Genomic DNA, 22391 nt, shown 5'->3' with positions numbered 1-22391 from the left:
TACTTTTTGGGTTTCTGTTTAGTGCGAGTTATATTGCCTGGAAAGGTTAAAAATCATCAGAAAAGTGACTGAAAACTACTTACAATTTGTTAAGTAAACATCATAGGATTCCACATTATTCTACCAACTATAAAATTGAGATTTCTTATAATCAACTATAAATTCTTTACAATTGCATAGTGGGAGGGAATGTATGCTAAAAGGTGGCTGTGTGAGCTCAGTGGTGTCCTCACTCTGTAAAGACCATCTTAACAATCAGTCCTCATTATGATTGTGGTAAAACAGGCCATTTCACTTAAATTTTTTTCTTCTGTCTCCATGACTGACTCCTGTGGAACAAAGCAGTCTCTGTTAGTAAGATCTAGGATTGTTAAACACACTTATTTCTGAGACAAAGCTAATAGGAAGGAAAAGACAGAAAAATAAAAAAGCCACACAAGCAAACATGGCCATACTCAAGCAATGCTGGCAAAAGGCTCTAGTCTCTTGGGCTAGTTTTATATTACATCACAAACCTCTTGTAAGCATAGTGAAAGTAATGATATTTTTTAAAAATTTTTGTTAACTACTATCATTTGTTCCAAACAATTTTAAACAGCCATCCATCTACTGTCCTTCAGAAAATTCATCTACTTTTTATTACTTTTTGAAATGTCCTTTTATCAGTTCCATACAGTTGAGGGTGAGAAATGAAAAGAACTTATATATCTAAGAAGTACATTTCTTTTTCTAGATACAAAAAATAAATAGTAGAAAACATTATTGTGCCAGCTAACTATTGCTGGACAGATTACAAAAGAAACCCATGAGCAATGGTTATAAGAATTGTGTCCACTCAGAATGGAAGTTCCATGACATGAAGACTCTGTGACTGCCCTGAATCTGGTATCTTTTTGTGGTTATTATTAGGTCTAGATTTTTCTGTGTACAGTCATCCCTTTGTATCCATGGGGGGTTGGTTCCAGGATGCCCCACAGATACCAAAATCCATAGATGCTCAAGTATAGTATTTGCATATAAACTACGCACATTCTCCCGTGTACTTTAAATCATCTCTAGAGTACTTAACAATTCTAGTACTATGTAAGTAGTTGTTACACTGTATTGTTTAGGGAATAATGGCAAGGAAAAAAAAGTCTATACATGTTTAGTACAGTTGCAACCATCATAGAGCAGTCCTGATTACACAGTACACATGTATCAACAACATAACCTTTTTGTCCAAAATTTCCTATTTACAGTTGTGATACCTGTGGGTGTGGAGGGCCAACTGTATTTATCATAATACTTACACTTTCTCTTTTTTCTTTGGAAAATGATTTTCTTTTTGCTACTTGTTTGAAGTGTTTGATTTTTTGCCTTACTCTATCTTTAGTTATTTCTGCCTTTTCATTGGGTTCCTTATAGAATACATCTGTGTAAGTGTGAGTTAAAGGATTTGTTATAACACAAAGAAAAGTATAGAATACTGACAAGAGCACAGGGTGAGGCTGGATACCTGAACTTCTGGGACTAGGCTCATCACTTACCCTCTCTGGGCCATGGTTCCATACATTGTGAAATGAGAGGCCTGAACTAAATGACCTGGCATATCTTCTAGCTTTCAATTCAAGTTCTACAAACTCAACCTACAACTTTTTCTTATATTCCTCTCGTTTATTCTTTCAACGGATCAGAAGGTTTATCTGTTTTGTCCTTTGCTCAAACCAAAAAGTATAATTGGGGTATATAATGTGACTTCATTTTGGGAATAATCGTCTCTAGACCAGTGTCTCACAACCTTTTTTTTTTTTTTTTTTTTTTTTCATTATAACCCCTCTCGGGAACCATTTTTCCTACTTGCCTACTCTCATGAATTTTAACAACACAGATGTACTATATACCTATATGTATTGTATGCAAATATGTGCTTTATACATAAAAAGAATAAGATTTTACTGTCCCTAAAGAGCCAGTTTTTGCCTCCATTGAGAGTGCATGTTTTGTGTTATAATGGGACTAGAGGCCCAGTGCACAAAATTCATGTACGGGTAGGGTCCCTAGCGGCTGCCGGCTACCAACCGGGGTGCCTCCCTTCCCCCAGCTGCCTGCCACTGCCTCAGACCCTGCCACCTAATCGCACTCCCAGTCTAGGGGGCAATTTGCATATTAGGCTTTTATTACATAGGACTAGAGGCCCAAAGCACGAAATTCATGCAAGGAACTCAGCCCTCACAGTCACTACAGCTTGCCTCGGCCCTCACAGCCCTGGCTTCATCCAGAAGGATGTCCGGAAGGTCGTTCGGCTGTCTGATCTAATTAGCATGTTACACTTTTATTATTATAGATTATGAGGTGAGTACTAATGATATTTTGATAATCCTAACATTTCAAAAGATCTAGGGACTTTTTAAATCCTCCCCCAGTATCATATATTATCAAAAATCACTTTAATTTCAACATTTTTATCATCTTGACTTGAAATTTCATAGTTTATGGTTTATTTTTTATTATTTTATATAACATGTAAACTGGGTCTTTTCTAGTTAATCAGAGATGAAAGAGTTAAATAGAACTTTTATTAAAATACGTTATAATCTTTTAAAATGCTTTAGAAAATATTACTTATGACTGATCCAAGACTGAAACTCCTTGACCATACTAATAGAGGAGTAGCTAGAATTTATCTATTTAGATACTACATCAACTATTTTTCAATATGTTCTTTAACAGAGTGTATTGCAAATAGGTGACAATTAGGTGATTCTTTACAATAGGTTTTTTATTTTTATAATTAAAAGATCCTGAAATACTTACCTACAGACACTTGCCTAGAGCTATCTTATTTATTTATTTATTTATTTATTTATTTATTTATTTATTAATTTATTTTTTACTTTAAATCTCATTTATTTTTAACTTTTTCTAAAACATGTGTGAAGACACTTATACTTCTTTTGACATTTCTTGAGATTTTATTTTATTAAACATTTATTGTTTTTGAACTTACAGAATTAAAAGTACCAAATGTAAATCACTAACTTCTCCTCATGTATCTACTCCCAGAAGTGACATTGAAAATTAAAGTAAAGCAAACTAGTTATTTCTTTTTTTAAAATTTAATTAAATCTTTATTGTTCAGATTATTACATTTGTTCCTCTTTTTTCCCCCAATAGCTCTCCTCCACCTAGTTCCCACCCCACCCTCTTCCCTTACCCCTCCCACTGTCCTCATCCATAGGTGTAAGATTTTTGTCCAGTCTCTTCCCACACCTCTTTCCCCTCAAGAATTGTCAGTCTACTCCCTTTCTATGCCCCTGATTCTATTATAATGACCAGTTCATTCTGTTCATCAGATTATTCACTTGATTTTTAGATTCACTTGTTGATAAATGTGTATTTGTTGTTCAAAATTTGTATCTTTACCTTTTTCTTCTTCTTCCTCTTCTTAAAGAATACCTTTCAGCATTTCATATAATACTGGTTTGGTAGTGATGAACTCCTTTATCTTTTTCTTATCTGTGAAGCTCTTTTTTGGACCTTCACTTCTGAATGATAGCTTTGCTGGGTAGAGTAATCTTAGTTGTAGGTTCTTGCTATTCATCACTTTGAATATTTCTTGCCACTTCCTTCTGACCTGCATAGTTTCTGTTGAGACATCAGCTGACAGTCATATGGGTACTCCCTTGTAGGTAACTAACGTTTTTTCTCTTGCTGCTTTTAAGATTCTCTCTTTGTCTTTTGCTGTTGGCATTTTAATTATGATGTGTCTTGGTGTGGTGCTCTTTGGGTTCCTTTTGTTTGGGGTTCTCTGCGCTTCCTGGACTTGTAAGTCTATTTCTTTCACCAGGTAGGGGAAGTTTTCTGTCATTATTTCTTTTAATGGGTTTTCAATATCTTGCTCTCTCTCTTTCTCTGGCACCCCTGTAATTTGGACATTGGTACACTTGAAGCTGCCCAGAGACTCCTTACACAATCGTCGTATTTTTGGATTTTTTCATTTTGCTTTTCCGGTTGTGTGTTTTTTGCTTCTTTGTATTTCACATCTTTGACTTGATTCTTGCGATCCTTTAGTCTGCTGTTGGGAGTCTGTATAATATTCTTTAGGAGAAACCAAGATGGCGGCATAAGTAAACACCAGAGATTGCTTCCTTGCACAACCACTTCAGAAATACAACTAAAAGACGGAACGGACATCACCCAGAACCACAGGAAGGCTGGCTGAGTGGAAATGCTACAACTAGAAGGAAAGAGAAATGCATACCGAGACTCAGAGGAGGCGCAGTGCAGAAGTTAAATACTAAGGTGCGGAGGTGCGTGCAGAGCGGGCTGGTGGCTGAGGGCGCAGTTGTCGTTTTCAATCGGGAGGGAGTCTCAGGCTCTGAGCTCCAGTTCCGGGCGAGTCTCTAGGGACCCAGACTCATACAGGAGAGGTGGGACTGTCTGACAGCGTTCGGAACTCGATGGCAGCTTTCTCTCAGAGGGCCTTGCAGTGATTACCGGGACATTGAGAAGCAAAGCCTCTGAAGGCAAGACTGAGAGCAGCCATAACTGCTAGCCCCGCCCAAGGCCTGCAGGGAGGCTTTTGCTGGATAGCCTCAGGCAAAGGCTAGATTAGCACCCTTCCAAGAGCCAGGAAGCCCAGAGGTCAGAGTGGGACCATCCAGTTTGCAACTCCGTGGAAACATAAAGGACACACTCAGGGGGCCGACTCAGTGAGCAACAAAGCCCCATTGAAGCAAGTCTTGCCCCAGAGGGGTGTCTCCAGCACAGAAGTTCTCCCACTGCAGACACAGCTGATTCTCACAGCCAATTGGCCTGGAGGCCAATTCCTCCCAGTGATACCTACAACAATCAAGGCTTAACTACAACAAGACTGTGCACAAAGACCACAAGGGGGTGCACCAAGAGTGTCCTCCTCAGGTAATTGGGGAGGCTGAACCACTGGGCCCTAGAGGACACTTAGCACAGAAAACCACTGTATCAACACAGGGAAGCATAAAAAATGCGGAGACAAAGAAAAAGGACACAAATGACAGAAATGGAGGAAAGCAAACTACTGGATATAGAGTTCAAAACCACACTTTTAAGGTCTTTCAATAATTTTCTAGAAACTGCCGATAAACTTAATGAGATCTATAAGAAATCTAATGAGACCCTCGATGTTGTGATAAAGAACCAACTAGAAATTAGGCATACACTGACTGAAATAAAGAATATTATACAGACTACCAACAGCAGACTAGAGGATTGCAAGAATCAAGTCAACGATTTGAAATATGAAGAAGCAGTAACAACCAGAAAAGCAAAATGAAAAAAGAATCCGGAAATACGAAGATAGTGTAAGGAGCCTCTGGGACAGCTTCAAGTGCACTAACAAACAAATTATAGGGGTGCCAGAAGAATAGAGAGAGTAAGATATTGAAAACCTATTTGAAGAAATAATGACAGAAAACTTCCCCTATCTGGTGAAAGAAATAGACTTCCAAGTCCAGGAAGCGCAGAGAACTCAAAACAAAAGGAATCCAAAGAGGACCACACCAAGACACATCATAATTAAAATGCCAAGAGCAAAAGACAAAGAGAGAATCTTAAAAGCAGCAAGAGAAAGAAAGTCAGTTACCTATAAGGGAGTACCCATACGACTATCAGCTGATTTCTCAACAGAAACTTTGCAGGCCAGAAGGGAGTGGCAAGAAATACTCAAAGTGATGAATGCCAAGAACCTACAACCAAGATGACTTTATCCAGCAAAGCTATCATTCAGAATTGAAGGTCAGATAAAGAGCTTCACAGATAAGAAAAAGCTAAAGGAGTTCATCACCACCAAACCAGTATTATATGAAATGCTGAAAGGTATTCTTTAAGAAGAGGAAGAAGAAGAAAAAGGTAAAGATACAAATTTTGAACAACAAATACACATTTATCAACAAGTGAATCTGAAAATCAAGTGAATAATCTGATGAACAGAATGAACTGGTGATTATAATAGATTCAGGGGCATAGAAAGGGAGTGGACTGACTATTCTTGGCGGGGAAAGGGGTGTGGGGGATGTGGGAAGAGACTGGACAAAAATCTTACACCTATGGATGAGGACAGTGGGTGGGGATTGAGGGAAGAGGGTGGGGTGGGAACTGGGTGGAGGGGAGTTATGGGGGAAAAAAGAGGAACAAATGTAATAATCTGAACAATAAAGATTTAATAAAAAAAAAAATTCTCTCTTTGTCCTGAACATTTGCCATGGTAATTATGATGTGTCTTGGTGTGGGTCTTTTCAGGTTCACCTTGTTTGGGACTCTGTGCTTGTGTGATTTTTTTCTTCCCCACCTCTGGAAAGTTTTCTGATATTATTTCTTCAAATAGGTTTTCTAACCCTTGTTCCTCTTTCTGTTGTTCTGCGACCCCTATTATTCTCATGTTGTTTCGTTTCATGGTGTCCCATAGCTCCCTTAGGCTCTCCTCCTGTCTTTTCATTTTTCTCTCCAATTGCTGTTCAGTTTGGGTGTGTTTTGTTTCCCTGTCTTCTAATTCGCTAATTCAGTCCCCTGCTTCTCCTACTCTACTGTTGAAACTTTCAATGGTGTTTTTTATTGCAGCTATATCACTCTTCATTTCTTCTTGGTTCTTACATAATTTATTTTTTTCATCTGTTTCTTCTTGCTTCTTGCATAAGTTGTTGATTTTTTCCTCCATCCGGTTTATGCACTCTAGGACCTTTAATCTGAATTCTTTTTCTGTATGCAAGCCTCTGTATCACTTAGCTACTTTTCTGGCGAGTCCTCCTTTTCTTTCCTTTGGGGGTTTGTTTGTCTACCCATGTTTGATCGGACTGCCATATCTAGATGTTGAGTCGTTCTGTGGCTGCTCCTTGGGTGGCAGTGGCTCCTCGGGCTGCGGTTGCTCCTCAGGCAGTTGTGGTAGCAGCTGCTCCTCAGTTGGTAGCAGTTCCTCTGGTGGGTGCTGTTCACTGTTGTGGTGGCTCCTCTGGCTGGTGGGGGGAGGCTTCACACACAGCTGCTGTTCCTCAGACAGAAGGTGTGGTGATCACGAGGCTGCTGTTCCTTGGATGGGGGTGGGCTACACAAGCAGCTGCTACTCCTTCGAATTGTTACTTTTAATCTCATAAGCGGCCTCAGGGCAAGGTGTTTTCCAATAGGATGTGTCAACTGCCTTCCCCCCAGGCAAGGCAGATGTCTATGTGGCTGTGTGAGGGAATGACTGAGCCGAGGAGACTTGGGGTGTCTGCCTTCTGAGCTCTGTCCCCCGAGTCCCCAGTGCAGGCTTCTGCTCTCATAACTCCAGTCCACTTCACCTTCCCTCTGCCAGAGCACAAGGTGGGTGGCTCCACAGGGAATGTTTGTGCCTTGGCCCTTTAAGAGGGTGCCTGAACTTTCAGCTGCCACTCCCTGGCAGACAGCACCCCACTGCTTTTCACAGCTTGATGTTATGTGGATACCTTCCTCAGTTTGGTGCTCTCTGCTGGGGAGCCCAGCTCTGGGATTAGATCCCAGAATTCTCAGTGGCACCTCCCCCCACCACCACCACCAGCTGAGATATCTCTCTGGGACTTCAGTTCCCCTCTGTGGGTCACGTCTCTGCCCCTCCTACCAGTGTCTATGCGGGCTCCACCTTCCACCTTGGTCCTTGGGTATCAGGGTTCTCTCCTGTGAGTTTTCCGTTGATTATTCAGGAAGCCTTCTCGTATTTCAGTTGTAATTCCAGCTTGTTCCTGGGAGCATGACCATGCAGCATCCTCCCACTCTGCCGCCATTTTTAACCTAATCTCCCTAGAGCTATTTTAGTTATTATTACTACTTGTCCCAGAGACTTACTCATTTATTTTTTTATCTTTTCACAGCACACTTATTATTGCTTTTCCCAAAGCTATTTTTATTATTTGGTATCTCAAAATATGATATTGGGATTATACAAGCATGGGTAATATACCCCAGCCTGTGGGATAACAGGAGTTCTTAACTAGAAAAGCTTCATTACTATTAAATAGGTAAAACAAATTATTACCCAGATGTGCTTAGTAACTCTTAACTTATGGCCATTTTTTCAGAGATCTTGCAGCCGCTATAGATCGAATGGACAAATATAATTTTGATACAATGATTTATGTGGTAAGTAATCAACAGTAAAGAACAAAAGGTTATGATCCCTACTCACAAAAACTGCAAAGATAGAAATTGGGTTGAAAATGTATGCCATGTTGAAAAATTATGGAAAAACAATTTTGTCAAACTATAGAAAGAATTCAGTACTAAGTGTGTTAAGGTGGTAACCACGATGTTTTAAAAAACACATAAAAATTTGAAAGTTCACATTGTTTTGTAGTAAAAACAAAATTATCTAAATCAGGAAAATGGTTATATAAAATAAATATGTACAGGTCACTGTCATACACTTTAAAAAATAATTTTCTATTTTAAATATATTAATACTCACAAGAAGTTTTAAAATAGGATAGTTTTCATATGCCCTCTACCTAGCCTTCCCCAAAGATAGTATCTTACATAACCATAATACTATGTCCATACCAAGAAAGCGACATTGGAAGAGGCCTTAATTAAATCTTGCCAATTTTTACATCACTGGTATAAGGGCCTGAATGTTTTTGTGTGGTGTGTTTTTGTGAAATTTTATCACATATGTAGATGCACATAACCATCACCACATTCAGGATACAAAACTGTTCTATCACAAAACAAACTCCTTCATGACAACCATACCTTCTCCCCAACCCTAGCCCTTGGCAACCACTTCTCTGTTCTTCATCACTGCAGTTTTGTCGTTGTACAAATGTTATATAAATGCATTCACAGCGGGTGACCTTTTGAGATTGGCTTTTTTTACTCAGCATCATGAATGCCCTTGAGAACCACCTAATCTCTTGTTTGTATCTGTTCCATTTGTTGCTGAGTATTTTAGTCTCTTCTTCCCTTTCACTTCCATGTGCAACCTCCTTTCCCCTAAGAAGAAACGTTGCCATTAAATATCTTTTTAGAGCTTAGCTTTGTTCTTCTTTGAGATAAAGATCATAACAGCTGGGAGAGAAGGAATTTAAATAGAAGATTCAGAATATTAAAGTTTGAATTTCCTCCTTACAGTATAGCAGCTCTTTCTTTCTTCTCATCTAGTGCACTCACTAAGACAGTCTTCTGGTGGAATCCTCTTTATGTGTTTATTTAAAACATATCAATTAGCCCTGTCTACGGCCATACCACCCTGAATGCGCCCGATCTCGTCAATTAGCCCTAACTGGTTTGGCTCAGTGGATAGAGCATCGGCCTGCGGACTAAAGGGTCCCAGGTTTGATTCCAGTCAAGGGCATGTACCTTGGTTGCGGGCACATCCCCAGTAGGGGGTGTGCAGGAGGCAGCTGATCAATGTTTCTAACTCTCTATCCCTCTCCCTTCCTCTCTGTAAAAAAATCAATAAAATATAGTTTTAAAAAATAAATAAAACATATCAATTAACAATGACTGTAGTCTGTCAGAACTCAAATATTTTCATTTAATTCATGTCCAACATATTTCTGTAGATTATCATTGTTCTTTTATTTTAAATACTTTTCTCTCTCCAAAGACAGATAAAGGGCAAAAAAGGCATTTTCAGCAAGTGTTCCAAATGCTGCAGATCATGGGATATGACTGGGCAAAAAGGTAATGTGTACATGGTTCTTAATTACCTGCCTCCAGAATCATTGTTAGGTCAGCCAAATCCAAAAATGTGCCAATTTTTTAAAAATTTTCATTGAAACTTCACTTCTAAGTTTCAAGGTGTTAGTGTGGGAAAGCGGATTTTTTATGTGTGTTAATTTATGCCTGGCTGTATTAATATGTAGCTTATATAAACATTTAATAAATGCTTTTATTAGATGTCTGCTCTCAGTGGCTTGATTTTCAAAATTCTTTTTTTTAATATATGTTTATTGATTTCAGAGAGGAAGTAGAGAGAGAAAAACATCAATGATAAAAATGAACCATTGATTGGCTGCCTTTTGCACGCCCCCTACTGGGGATCGAGCCCACAATCTGGGCATGTGCCCTTGGCTGGCATCAAACCCGGACCCTTCAGTCTGCAGGCCAATGCTCTATCCACTGAGCCAAACCAGCTAGGGCTGATTTTCAGAATTCTTTACCCCCCTTTCCTGTTTTTCATAAAGGCAATTATGCTAGTGATTATCTGTCTAAAATAATGCTGTGTGTTTAACATTTGTGGCATATAATAAATCACATCATGTTTCAATCTGTTAATTTTGTAAAACCCCATTATGAGAGTTAAGTTCAGACTACTCTCTAAAGGGTATTATTCTCTCCTTTGGTAACCAGCTCTTTCTCAGTGTTCAGTTGACTAAATGCCCCTCCATTTCAGGTGCCAACATGTGCCCTTCGGAGTGGTACAGGGAATGAGGACTCGAAGAGGAGATGTCACTTTTCTGGAAGATGTCTTAAATGAGATTCGATTAAGGATGCTACAGAACATGGCTTCTATTAAGAGTGAATTCACTTTTTTTTGTTTTACTAACTTACCTTCCTTTTTTAAAAAATCTTTATTGTTGAAAGTATTACATACGTCTCCTTTTCCCCCCATTGACCTCTTCTAGCCTGCTCCCACCCCCCACCCCAGGCCTTCACCACCCTATTACCTGTGTCCATGGTTTATGTATATATGCATGTAAGTTCTTTGGTTAATCTCATCCCACCCATCCACCTATCCCTAGCTACCATCAACAAATGACAAGTGCTGGCAAGGGTGAAGGTTAAACAAAGGGAACCCTAGTATACTGCTTGTGGGAATGCAGACTGGTGCAGCCAAAATGAAAAACCGTATGGGGTTCCCTTAAAAAATTAAATATGGAACTGCCATTTGACCCAGTGATCTCACTTCTAGGAATATATCCTAAGAAACCCGAAACACCAATCAGAAAGAACATTTGCATCCCATGTTTATAGCACCGCAATTTATAATAGCTAAGATCTAGAAACAGCCCAAGTGCCCATCAGTAGATGAGTGGATAAAAAAGCTGTGGTACATTTATACCATGGAATGCTGTGCAGCTGTAAAAAAGGATTTACTCTATATGCCACTTGCATATTTTGCTGGACTTTCGTGCAGTGTGATTTATTATGACCGTTCCTCCATTGAATTTTCACTAACCTTGTTAAAAAATAGCTTTCACTAATTAAAGGTGCCAGAATTTTCAGACTTGGCTGCTCAAGTATTGTTCAGTTCAGTAATCTGAGTTGATATTACCATGGCCTCTTTTCATGGCTTTGTTTAACCTTCACCCTTGAAAAAATAAGTGCCAGCTATATCTATTGCCTTAGAAGGATATTTTCTTATAAGGGCTATTTATTAAAAAAATAAATTTGAGTATTTTCTCTTTTAATGAAGGCAGGGGAATTATCATTATCAAAGGTAAATTAACCCAAATTAGAAAAGTAAATTGCCCACTATAAACCTGTTTGTTCTTGATACTGCCAGCATCCGTTTTTGTCAGATTTTGTCTCCACTTCAGTCCCTGACTCTGTGTAGGTTCATGCAGGTTAACAATACCACCTTTTTCTGTTTCAGCCACCAAAGAACTGGAGAACCCGCAGGAGACTGCAGAGAGGGTCGGGCTGGCAGCACTCATTATTCAGGTCTGTTAGACTGCTTCCTGAGAGAGACCCTTTTGTGTGGTAGTAGAACGGATCCCAGCACTGAGATTCCTCTGTCATTTTAGGACTTCAGAGGTTCACTCTTATCTGACTATCAGTTCAGCTGGGACCGTGTGTTCCAGAGTCGTGGGGACACAGGTGTCTTCCTGCAGTACACGCACGCCCGCCTCCACAGGTGAGAAGAGGCTGCAGGGAAACAGTGGGCCACTCTGCCCTTCCCAGGGTGGGGTTTGACTGCTGCAGTCCTAAGACCAAGGGCCCTATTTTCCAGGCTTCTCTGATATCTCATATTCAAAACTAATTAAAGTACAGTGGACTGCCTACCTGTTACGTTGGTTTTTTTGTGGGGTTTTTAAAATATTTATTGAGCACCTATGTAGGAAATGCTTTTATGCATATTACTTAATTTAGTATTCACAATAAACCTACCAAAAGAATATACTCCGTTTTCAGATAACAATACAGATTTAGGAAAAATTGAGGCATCAAGCCCTGGCTGGTGTGGCTCTGTTGGAGCCTCATCTCATACACCAAACAGTGGCGAGGTCAGTTCCGTCAGGGCATGTGGCGCAGGTTGTGAGTTTGATGCATGGTTGGTGTGCATGCGGGAGGCAGCTGATCAATCTCTCTCTTTCTCTCTCTCTCTCTCTCTCTCTCTCTCTCTCTCTCTCTCTCTCTCTATCTTGTTTATCCCTCTCCTCTTCTTACGCTAAAAAAAATTAAAAAATATTTTTTAAAGAAATATTGAAGCATCAGGTTGAACTTACCTTTAAAGACAGGCCCTGTCACTAAGTGGAGCATGACTGAGAAATGCGTTCTTGGGTGATTTCATGATTGTGCACACATCATAGAGTGCATTTTCATAAATCTAGATGGTATAGCCTGCTACACACACCTATTGCTCGGTAGGGGAGCAAAAATGATTTCCCTGTACCCTTCCTTCTGGGTTCCTGTCTGAAATATTCCTATAATAAAAGACAGATTAACCCTAACTGGTTTGGCTCAGTGGATAGAGCATCGGCCTGCGGACTAAAGAGTCCCAGATTCGATTCTAGTCAAGGGCATGTACCTGGGTTGCGGGCACATCCCCAGTGGGGGGTGTGCAGGAGGCAGCTGATCGATGTTTCTCTCTCATCAATGTTTCTAACTCTATCCCTCTCCCTTCCTCTCTGTAAAAAAATCAATAAAATATATATTAAAAAAAGATTAGCAGGAGAAAAACCAAAGTTTAATAATGTGTACTCTTCCAGTGTACATGGAAGAGACCCAGGAAAACTGAGTTACTCGCCAAAATGCCTGGAGCCACCAACTTAAAATACCATCTTCAGTTGAAGACAAAAGGAGATGTTGGGGGTGAGGGTGGTCAGTTATGGAAGGTTACCAGGAAGAGCACAGTAAAAAACAAGGGTGAGATTGTTACGCAGATTTAATTCCTGGTCTTCTGCATTGATAAGAGTTTCTAGAAATAAGGTCATCTTCATCTTCAGGGTACCACAGGGAGACACCCTTACAAATGGAGATTCTCTTACAAATATAAATGTCTTTTACAAAGTGTAAATTCTACTTGATTTTCAGAGCTTCACCCCTATTGTATCTTCTATCTCTTAAAATTAACCAGCCTAAATAATCCTTATGCCAAATAGACATATTTTGGGGTAATAGATACTGTTTTCCTACAGTTCATAGGCTACAAATCTGTACAGCATGTTACTGTACTGGACACTGTAGGCAATTGTCACGCAATGGTAAGTATTTGTATAGTGCATTGTACTCCAGTGTTATGACAGCTACAATATCACAAAGTGATAGGAATTTTTCAGCTCCATTATAATCTTATGGGAGCACCATCCTATACTCCGTCCATGGTTGGCCAGCATTATGCGGCATGACTATATATTAAGGAGAGCAAGACTGTATTATGACATGGTGTTCATCACTTACAATTATGTGTCCTTCGATGACTTGTCTAATCCTTTGTTGTTTCAAACTTTTGATTAGTTTGGAAGAGACTTTTGGATGTGGTTATCTCAATGACTACAACACTGCTTGTTTACAAGAGCCGCAGTCTGTTTCAATTCTCCAGCATCTTCTCAGGTATGGTTTTTGAGTATTATTGAGTCAGCTTCTGCTTAGTGAAATTGTTCTGAACCCAGGTTCCTATGCCCGATGCTTCGAAAGGCCAAAACTCAAAACCTCAGCATTTGGAATTTATTGATTGAGGAGCCAACCAAGATGTATGAGCCCTAATAGTACCTCAAATCCATTTTACCGCTGGACGAGGTTAAGGATTTTTAAGTTGGGAGAGGGGTGTTAGGGTAAATACCCATGGTCTTTGGTCTCTTGATAAGGTCTCAAGGAGTAGATTCTAAGATGCTGTCAGAGGGCACATGGGTCATGGGTGGTATTGAGTCTCCATCATTTTCTGCAAAGTCAGCTTGTAAATTAATGCTCTGTGACCATTCCTTTCTCTGAAGAAGCAGAAACATTGAATTAAGATGTTATCTGTGGTTTTCCTGAAATGTTGTTTGACCAGTAGGTCATAAATTATTAATCCAGGTACTGGTCAGTCTTGCTAAGCCCCACAGTTTAAACATTAAGCAGCCTATCGCTACAAGGGAATGGGTGGGTTAATACAGTTTTGTTAGGGGAAAACAGGACCTAACTTGCAGAGATAAGCAGAGGGCCTGACCTGTGGGTTCTGGTTACAAAATGATTGTTGATGGTTTGCTAACCGCTGGAGGGAACAGGCTAGTAGCTAGCTCCTGCCTCTAGACAACATTTTCCTCAGGGTAGACTAAAAAGTGATTGCCCTTTAAGGGTATACAGAGGGCATATGAATGAATAGTCATTAGGTTTTAAAAATATTACCACCACTGAATTAGCCTAAGCGCCTACCACCCTTTAGGTAGTATGAGAATGTGAACCCTGGTAAAAGCATAACTGTAATTTTTTAAAAGATCATCTTCTCACCCTCTCTGATAAGTAAAGGAAAATCCTTGCCTTTACACAGCCTCTTGGTTTCATTTGCCTCTTGGTTTCAAGTCACAGTTTCAAATATGCATCTGTCTGATGCCCTCATCTGGGCAGGAGACTGCACCTTTGAGCTCTCTGCAGCATCACTGGGGAAGCCAGCCTTGAGAGCTCAGGCTCCAGCAGGGATGCGGACGGTTAACACGGCAGTTCTGTCTGATTGCCACACAGCGGTCAGTGATTCTTTCCTGGGATCAAAAGGACCTAGTTTATGAGGAAAAATGAGCCAACTTGGATTTCTTGGCATTGAGGCTAGACACTGTTTGCTTGTCCATAAACATCACTAAGCAGCTTTTACATTCAGTTTAACAGCCATGGTTTGAGTCCTTATGCTGAAGTAGGCCTAAGGAAAAGATGATTTAGAAAGTGCCTGCCATCTAGAAATTTGTGAGAGAAAAATGTGCCCTTACCTTCAACTGTACACAGGTCTTTTTTCATATACCTCCTACCCTTAGTGATGTCAAGTCAACCTTACATCTGTCTTAACAGCTTAGCGTAGTGTAACATGTGCACAGTCTTCCCCTGACAGTTGCTCCTGACATCTTTCTTTTAGGTTTGACGAAGTGCTTTATAGATCATCTCAAGACCTTCAACCCAGGCACATTGTCAGCTATCTTCTAACTCTAAGGTACTTTCATAATCTTGCTATTTTCAGGTGTAACCAGACAGCTGAGGCCTGATCTGACAAAGGACCTTTCCTTCATCTGAAGTGTTCCTATAAATAAATCCTTTGGCCTAAAAATATTATGCTCTTTAAGTTACAGGAATTCTTGCTTCATCTTTGCAAATTAGCAATCAGTGTTCATCTATTCACTAAGTCAAGTGAACAGGAAACAGCAGCCTCATAGGAGGTTACAGAACAGTGCATATGTGTTAGGCTAGAGTGGATGTGAGAGAAAATGTCAGGGCACTCAGCCCAGCCTTGAGGGATCAGAGAGGGCTTTTCAGAGGAAAGGAGTAGATATTAACTAGGAGAAGCAAGGTGGCAGAGGAGGAAGAGAAAGCCCAGAATTAAGCAAGAACATGATCATTAAAGGAACGATCAGCATAGTCCTGGGCGGGGTCAGATGAAGCATTTCTGCCATGTACTAAGGCATTTCATCTTATTTTCAGGGCAGCAGGGTCCACAAAAAGGCTTTAAGCAGAGGCATAGAAATATCAGCTAGAGGGCAAGAGTGAATTGAGAAGCAAGTCAGTGACACTCTATGATAGGCATTTCATGGTAGCCATTTTAGAAACTTGACTATTTGATTCTGTCTTCTGAGTGATAACTGTCTCCCCATAAAGCTATTTAAGAAATATTTGCTTTTACTCAAGACTTATTGAAACCAAAGATTTATTGGGACTGTTCTCTTAATTATGCTTTTTATTTTGTCTTCTCTAGATTTAAATAATTTTTTCCTTTAAAATCCACTTAGGCATATAGAAATGAAGAAGCCAGAAAGTCTTATTAAATGCCACTTAATCATTGAAACAAATGTCATAAGCATCATTTCTCCGGTACACTGCTGTAATTGCTGCCTTACCTAAATAGAAAAAATGTTTTAAAGATGAGTGGCCAGTATGTGTGCAGCGTGCACTCATAACGAGTCTCTACCTGACCTCTTCACCATACAGAGGGGGAAAGGCCAGACCATAAGGAAGCCTATTGAGGAAAAGCTCATTAGAAAGGGGTCTCCTATACTTATAAAACTAATAATGAAACCATCATCTTTTTTCAGAGAGAGAGGGAGGGAGGGAGGGTGAGAGGAGAGATGGATTTGTTGTTACACTTACACTGAGTGGCCAGGTTATTATGACCACCTGATGTTTGTAGGCAAGTTAGGTGTACACTGCATCGTATGGGATATGGAAGCCGAAGGCCTGTTCGAACACCTTTGCTGTCTGCAGTTACCAAGATAAAACATCTCCAATTCGCACAGGAACACAAGGATTGGACAGTCGAGCATTGGAAAAAAGTCATGTGGTCCGATGAATCATGCAGTTGCATCCCACATGCATGAGTACAACCCTTCAAGCTGGTGGGAGCAGTGTTATGGTTTGGGGCATGTTTTCCTGGCATGATTTGGGCCCTTTAATTCGTGTGGAACAACGTCTGAATAGCACAACATACCTAAGTATCGTTGCTGATCAAGTTCATCCTATCATGTTGATGGTGTATCCCAATGGAGATGGCTTCTTGCAACAAGACAATGCGCCATGCCACGGTGCTCGTATTATGCAGGAGTGGTTTCAAGAACATGACGGAGACTTTACCTTGCTTAGGTGGCCCCTACAATCACCAGATCTCAATCCAATTGAGCACTTGTGGGATGAAGTTAAAAGAGCCATCAGGCAGCTGGTTCCACAACCGTCAAATCTCACAGAAGTGGACAGTGCTATCCATCAGGCATGGTGTCAGATTCCTCACATCACCTTTCAACATCTCGTGGAGTCAATGCCAAGAAGAATCGCCGCAGTATTGAAGGCAAAAGGTGGCCCAACGAAGTACTGATGGGGTGGTCATAATAATCTGGCCATTCAGTGTATTTATGCATTCATTGGTTGCTTGTTTCCCAAAACCTTGGCATCTCGGGATGATGCTCTAACCAACTAAACTACCCAGCCAGGACCTTCAATTTTTGATACATTTTAATGGTTGTATATAGGCTTTGATTTTTTTTTTTAATCTTTAAATTGAGGAAGTAAGATTAGATATCAGACTTATATGTTACAACAGGAAATTACTACTGGTCCTGATCAGGATTTCTCTTTTCAGTCACCTTGCAGCTGTGGCACACAGAACACTGCCCATAAAACAGAGTCCTCCTGAAGTGGCTGGGGTATGTTACACTGAGTGTTTTGTGTATAATCTCTAGCTTCCCCAGACTAATATTACTGAGTCAGTCTTGCAAATGTTTCTAAAATAGTATCCAATTGTTCAACTACAGCAGTGTACTTATTAGAATTTGGTTGTAACAATCAACATTTATCTACTTTCCAACATACTAAACTATGAAGTCGATTTTCCTACATAAAGTGTTAGAGATTGGTTCCCTTTTTGAATCTGTGCTGTATGATGATACTGTCACTCACTCCCCAACCCTTGGGTACCAGTGTTACTGTTAGGGATTCTAGGAATTTGTATTCCCTTGCCTACAGCAAACCCCAGGGAACTTTTCAGATATTGTTTGTACTTAGAAGAAAGTTAAATTTATTCTTAAAAACATTCTTATTCATTTTATAATTAGCCTATTATTGAACATTTAATCATTCTTTGATTTATTTTGCAGGCCAGACTTCATCTTTTCAGAGCTGTCCGTTCTGTCCTTGCCAATGGGATGAAACTTCTTGGAATAACACCTGTATGTAGGATGTAATTTCCAATGAAAATGGCTTTTTAAATACTAATTAATTCTAGTTATCTATTCTTATATGCCTTGCTGTTTAGAATTTTATTATTCTGTGTCAGAATCTATATATTAAGTCTATAAGTGATTTATCATCTGATTAAATCTTAATCCTTAAAAAGAAATCTTATGTTCATTAAGTATTAGACTTTTATAAAATTCATTTAAATCTTTTCAATGCATTGTGGTCTAACAGGAATAAAGGGTTAGAGTTTAAATTCTACTTTGAGGTTTCTCACAATGTCATTCCTCCAGAAACTATTCTTTTTATATATATATATATATATATATATATATATATATATATATATATATTTGACTTTTTACAGAGAGGAAGGGAGAGGGATAGAGTCGGAAACATTGATGGGAGAGAAACATCCATCAGCTGCCTCCTGCACACCTCCTACTCAGGATGTGCCCACAACCAAGGTACCTGCCCTTGACTGGAATCGAACCTGGGACCCTTCAGTCTGCAGGCCGATGCTCTATCCACTGAGAAAAACCAGCTAGGGCCAGAAACTGTTCTTATAACTAACTGAGATTACCTAATGTTTACATCAAATTTGTTATAATTATGACTAGTCTGAAAAAATTTAGAGAGACTAGTATTACACCCTTTTGCCAATATAGCTGATAACACCCAGAGGACAGATCTCGTGTTTATCTTTTTGTTGATACGTATACAGGTAACTTACTGCGTGAACTCGGGAACTGGATACATTGAATAACAAGAAATTACTTGTACATAAACCGTTTACTTCACGTATCTGCATATTGGTAAAGTATGTTTTGTGTGATTGTTTAGGTTAACATGTGATCTGTTTGATCAGTATGGCTGCCAGCATTTCCATTTGGGACTGCTGTAATTTATTTTAAATGTTGCTACGAGAAGTCTTCTGTAGTATCAGTATCAGTGACTATCTAATTTTTACGAACCAGAGGGGAAAATTAGCATGAACCAAACTTCTTAGTTGAATGAATATAGTTTTATATTAGCAAGTATGGTATACCATCTTTAGTCATAGTTGGCTACTATTCGCAACCAAAGAACACTAATACAATTTCAACATAGAGAAAATTTTAAATGTAATGTTTGGGGTTTATGTTTTTGCATTACCTTAATGGTATAGCTATAATACAAAAAGTGATCAAACAGATTTCATATAAAGTTTATTGCTGAATTTCCCTATTCATATAAAAATTTTTTTAAAAAACAATTTCATAAATTATTGAGAGCCCCACAGCTAAACATATTTTATAAAAAAAAGTACAAAAGACAGTAGAAATATTTTTTGGAGAAAAGTATATCATCTAACAGCAAAGAAATATGAATCCATACAATAAATGGCACAAATACAGCACTTACAGGAGTATTCAGTCACCACCCAGAAATCATTGTCTTGAGTTATGAAATATTCAGTTTGAGAAGTTCCACATTCAGTTTGTTTCTGACTAGCCTGTCTTGTTTTTGTCTCCCTTTTAAGAAAAGAGTTAGGTCGTTACTGCTGCTGGAACAAAATACTCTACATGAATTGGGGAACAAGGAGGGGCCATCCTTCTCCCCTGGTACCTGAACAAGACAACAGTTAGTACAGAAATGGCTTTGGCACTTTAACCTTTAACATTGTCCCAAACCTTATTATTTGAATATTATAGCCTCACATGATTTTTTAACTGTACTATCTCCATATTTTTATATACATTATATATACAATAAAAAAATTCATTCTAAAACAAAATGGATTGACCCCAAACAGGTCACATTAAATCTTGGTAGCAATTCATTAAAGATAGCTTTCTTCTTAATTCTTATACCACATAGTTAATTTGTTATTCTTTAAGCTACCTTCTGGGGTTGACTTAAGGCTCTAGTTTAATGCAAATGGTTTCAATCTTAGTAGGAATCTCCTTTGAGGCTGAAATTACACACCACTGGCTCTTCCTTTTGAGGCTGTTTCTCCTTGTTGGATGGATGTAGTATCTTGTCTGGGTAATCCATAGAAATAAATAGAAATACATACGAGAAGAGTACCCAGAGCAAAGGTGAGTGCTGAAAAGGAAACAAAATAAGCTTAATTTGTATTGTGTCTGTAAAACTAATATAACAAATGATTGGTTTAGAATTTTAAAGATTTTCAATTATGGGTTCAGACCATTCCTCTATTTGCATTTATGACAAGAGTCAATTTTAAAATGGAATGTAAATATGGAAAATACGTAAATCTGTTTCTATGATTATAAGGTTTAGAAAGACCAACGAACGGAGTGACAGTATACATACACTTTTCAGAATACAAGTATGCCTATCCTGAACCATTGACAAAGAACATACTAACTTCCCTCTACACTGACTGAAATAAAGAGCAGTGGAGTGTGCTTTTCATGATACTAGAAACCTGTGCAAATTTAGAGCCAAGGTAGTTAAGTAACCAATAATTAAATCTACTGAAGATTTCTAAATAGGAGAAGTGGTGATTTACTAAGTAAAATTCCATTTTCTGCTAACCTTGTTTTTTTTTTTATCATCTTAATCCTAAAAATCAGGACACCACTGAATTACAACTTGTCTAAACTTGACCAGTAGTCACTTTATAAATAAATGCTATGTCAAAACTGTATACTCCATTCTATATAGAGTACAATCTTAACAGCTTACAAAATGGCATGTCAAGAAATGCCATCAAGCTATGATTTTAGTTCAACCCTAACCAGAAAAGATTAGCTTTACCTTCAAAAAAGGGGAATGAAAATCCTATATAATAAAAGCCTAATATGCTACGTGTCCAACCGTTTGACCAGTCTCTATGATGCGCACTGACCACTAGAGGGCAGATGCTCCGACCAGTAGGTTAGCTTGCTGCTGGGGTCCGGCCAATCAGGACTGGACAAGAACTGCTGGACATGCCCTGGAGCCCTCCCTCAGTTCCCCCACCCCCCGGCCGGCCCCAATCCTACACCGGTGGGGTTCCTCAGCCTGGCCTGCCAGGACTCCTCGGGGGATGTTGGAGAGCTGGTTTCAGCCTGATGCCAGCAGGCCAGGCCAAGGGGTCCCACCGGTGCACGAATCCATGCACTGGGCCTCTAGTAAATAAGAAACTGGAAGATTGCTAAGACAGTCTAATTTCCTTGACCATCATTAACACAGAACATTGACCAAAGCCATTTTATACTGTTCCCAAGTACAGTGGGGCCTTGATTTACAAGTGTCCCAACTAATGAGTTTTTTGAGATACCAGCTGTCTCTCGGCCAATCTTTTGCATTGAGTTGATAGAGTAATTTGAGTTAACGAGCTCCTTAACGAGCTCAGTCTCGGAACTAATTAAACTCGTAAGTCAAGGCCCCACTGTATTATTTAGAAGCAAAGTCATAAGGATTTGTTGAGCATAAGGATGGATCAGAACTTCAATTAAAAGTTCACCCAAATCAGGTAAGAAAAATATCTAAAGGAGGGCCTATACCTGACACTTAAATGGTTGGCCTTATACAGAATACTTACTACGTGACAGGCACTATTCTAAGAACTTTCCCTGAAACAACCCTAGGAGGTAGGTGCTATTACCATTCCCGTTTTACATATGAAGAAACTGAGACACAGGTAAATAATTTCCCCAAGGTTGTACAGTTAATAAATGGCACAGGCAAAATTTGAGCCATCAATAACAATAAAAGCATAATATGCAAATCTACCGAACAACTGAACAGCAGAACACCACCCTATGACACCAGGCCAGCCAAGGCAGGTGCAATGTGATTGGTTGGGGCCTGGCCATTGCCCCACAAACACCCTGCAAAAGGAGGCCCAGGCCACCGGAACAATCAATCGGGGAGCTCCATGATCACCCCAAAGAGAGAGGCCCAGGCCACCAACTGGCAGGCTTCGGCAGGTAGTTGGGGCCTCCCTCTGCGGGGCACAATCTCTGCAGTGGTGATCCATTATGGAGCTCCAGCCGGGTTGGTGGACCTCTCTCTTTGGGGCAATCAATCAAAGGGCCCTGGCCAGATGGGCAGGGCCTACCTCTTTGGGGCGATCAACGATCAATCACAGGGCTCCTGGACTATGGAGGGCAAAGGCCAGGCTAAGGGACTCTCTCCTCCCCACCACCACCCAGTCCACCAATTTCATGCACCAGGCCTCTATTACTATAAAATAGTTTTCTAAGATGTCTACAAGGTTGGTATTCCTCTACTTGCATTTATAACAGGAGTCAATTTTTAAATGAAATATAAACATGTTTCTTTTCAGTGTTGATATTTGACAAATTTTCCTCATATTATTAAATAAAATTATTATTACATCATAAAACCCCCTTAAATGTTAAGTC

At 39.5% G+C, this 22391-nt stretch overlaps 2 protein-coding genes across 4 annotated transcripts in view; one reads left to right on the top strand and one right to left on the bottom strand.

The window, feature by feature from the left end:
- Positions 1 to 19387, top strand: part of RARS2 (arginyl-tRNA synthetase 2, mitochondrial) — a 70478-nt gene extending 51091 nt beyond the window's left edge. The window contains exons 12-21 of one of the 2 annotated variants that reach the window (XM_081094412.1): positions 8046 to 8106; positions 9572 to 9648; positions 10361 to 10485; positions 11564 to 11631; positions 11715 to 11824; positions 13648 to 13743; positions 15233 to 15307; positions 17438 to 17501; positions 17952 to 18023; positions 18755 to 19387. In XM_081094412.1, the coding sequence (XP_080950538.1) occupies positions 8046 to 8106; positions 9572 to 9648; positions 10361 to 10485; positions 11564 to 11631; positions 11715 to 11824; positions 13648 to 13743; positions 15233 to 15307; positions 17438 to 17501; positions 17952 to 18023; positions 18755 to 18796 (790 nt within the window). In that variant the 3' untranslated portion in view covers positions 18797 to 19387. Of the gene's footprint in view, positions 1 to 8045; positions 8107 to 9571; positions 9649 to 10360; positions 10486 to 11563; positions 11632 to 11714; positions 11825 to 13647; positions 13744 to 15232; positions 15308 to 17437; positions 17502 to 17951; positions 18291 to 18754 lie in introns of those variants that run through there. The other variant, XM_081094411.1, reaches the window with a different exon arrangement.
- SLC35A1 (solute carrier family 35 member A1) overlaps positions 19038 to 22391 on the bottom strand; it is a 30024-nt gene continuing 26670 nt past the window's right edge. For both annotated transcript variants that reach the window (XM_081094413.1, XM_081094414.1), the window contains one exon: positions 19038 to 20118. In XM_081094413.1, the coding sequence (XP_080950539.1) occupies positions 19991 to 20118 (128 nt within the window). In that variant the 3' untranslated portion in view covers positions 19038 to 19990. The remainder of the gene's footprint in view (positions 20119 to 22391) is intronic.

Source organism: Myotis nattereri, assembly GCF_964212035.1.
Source record: "Myotis nattereri genome assembly, chromosome: 6".
NCBI lineage: Eukaryota > Metazoa > Chordata > Mammalia > Chiroptera > Vespertilionidae > Myotis > Myotis nattereri.
Note: the sequence above shows the minus strand (reverse complement) of the source record. Positions and strands in the feature narration are given on the sequence as shown.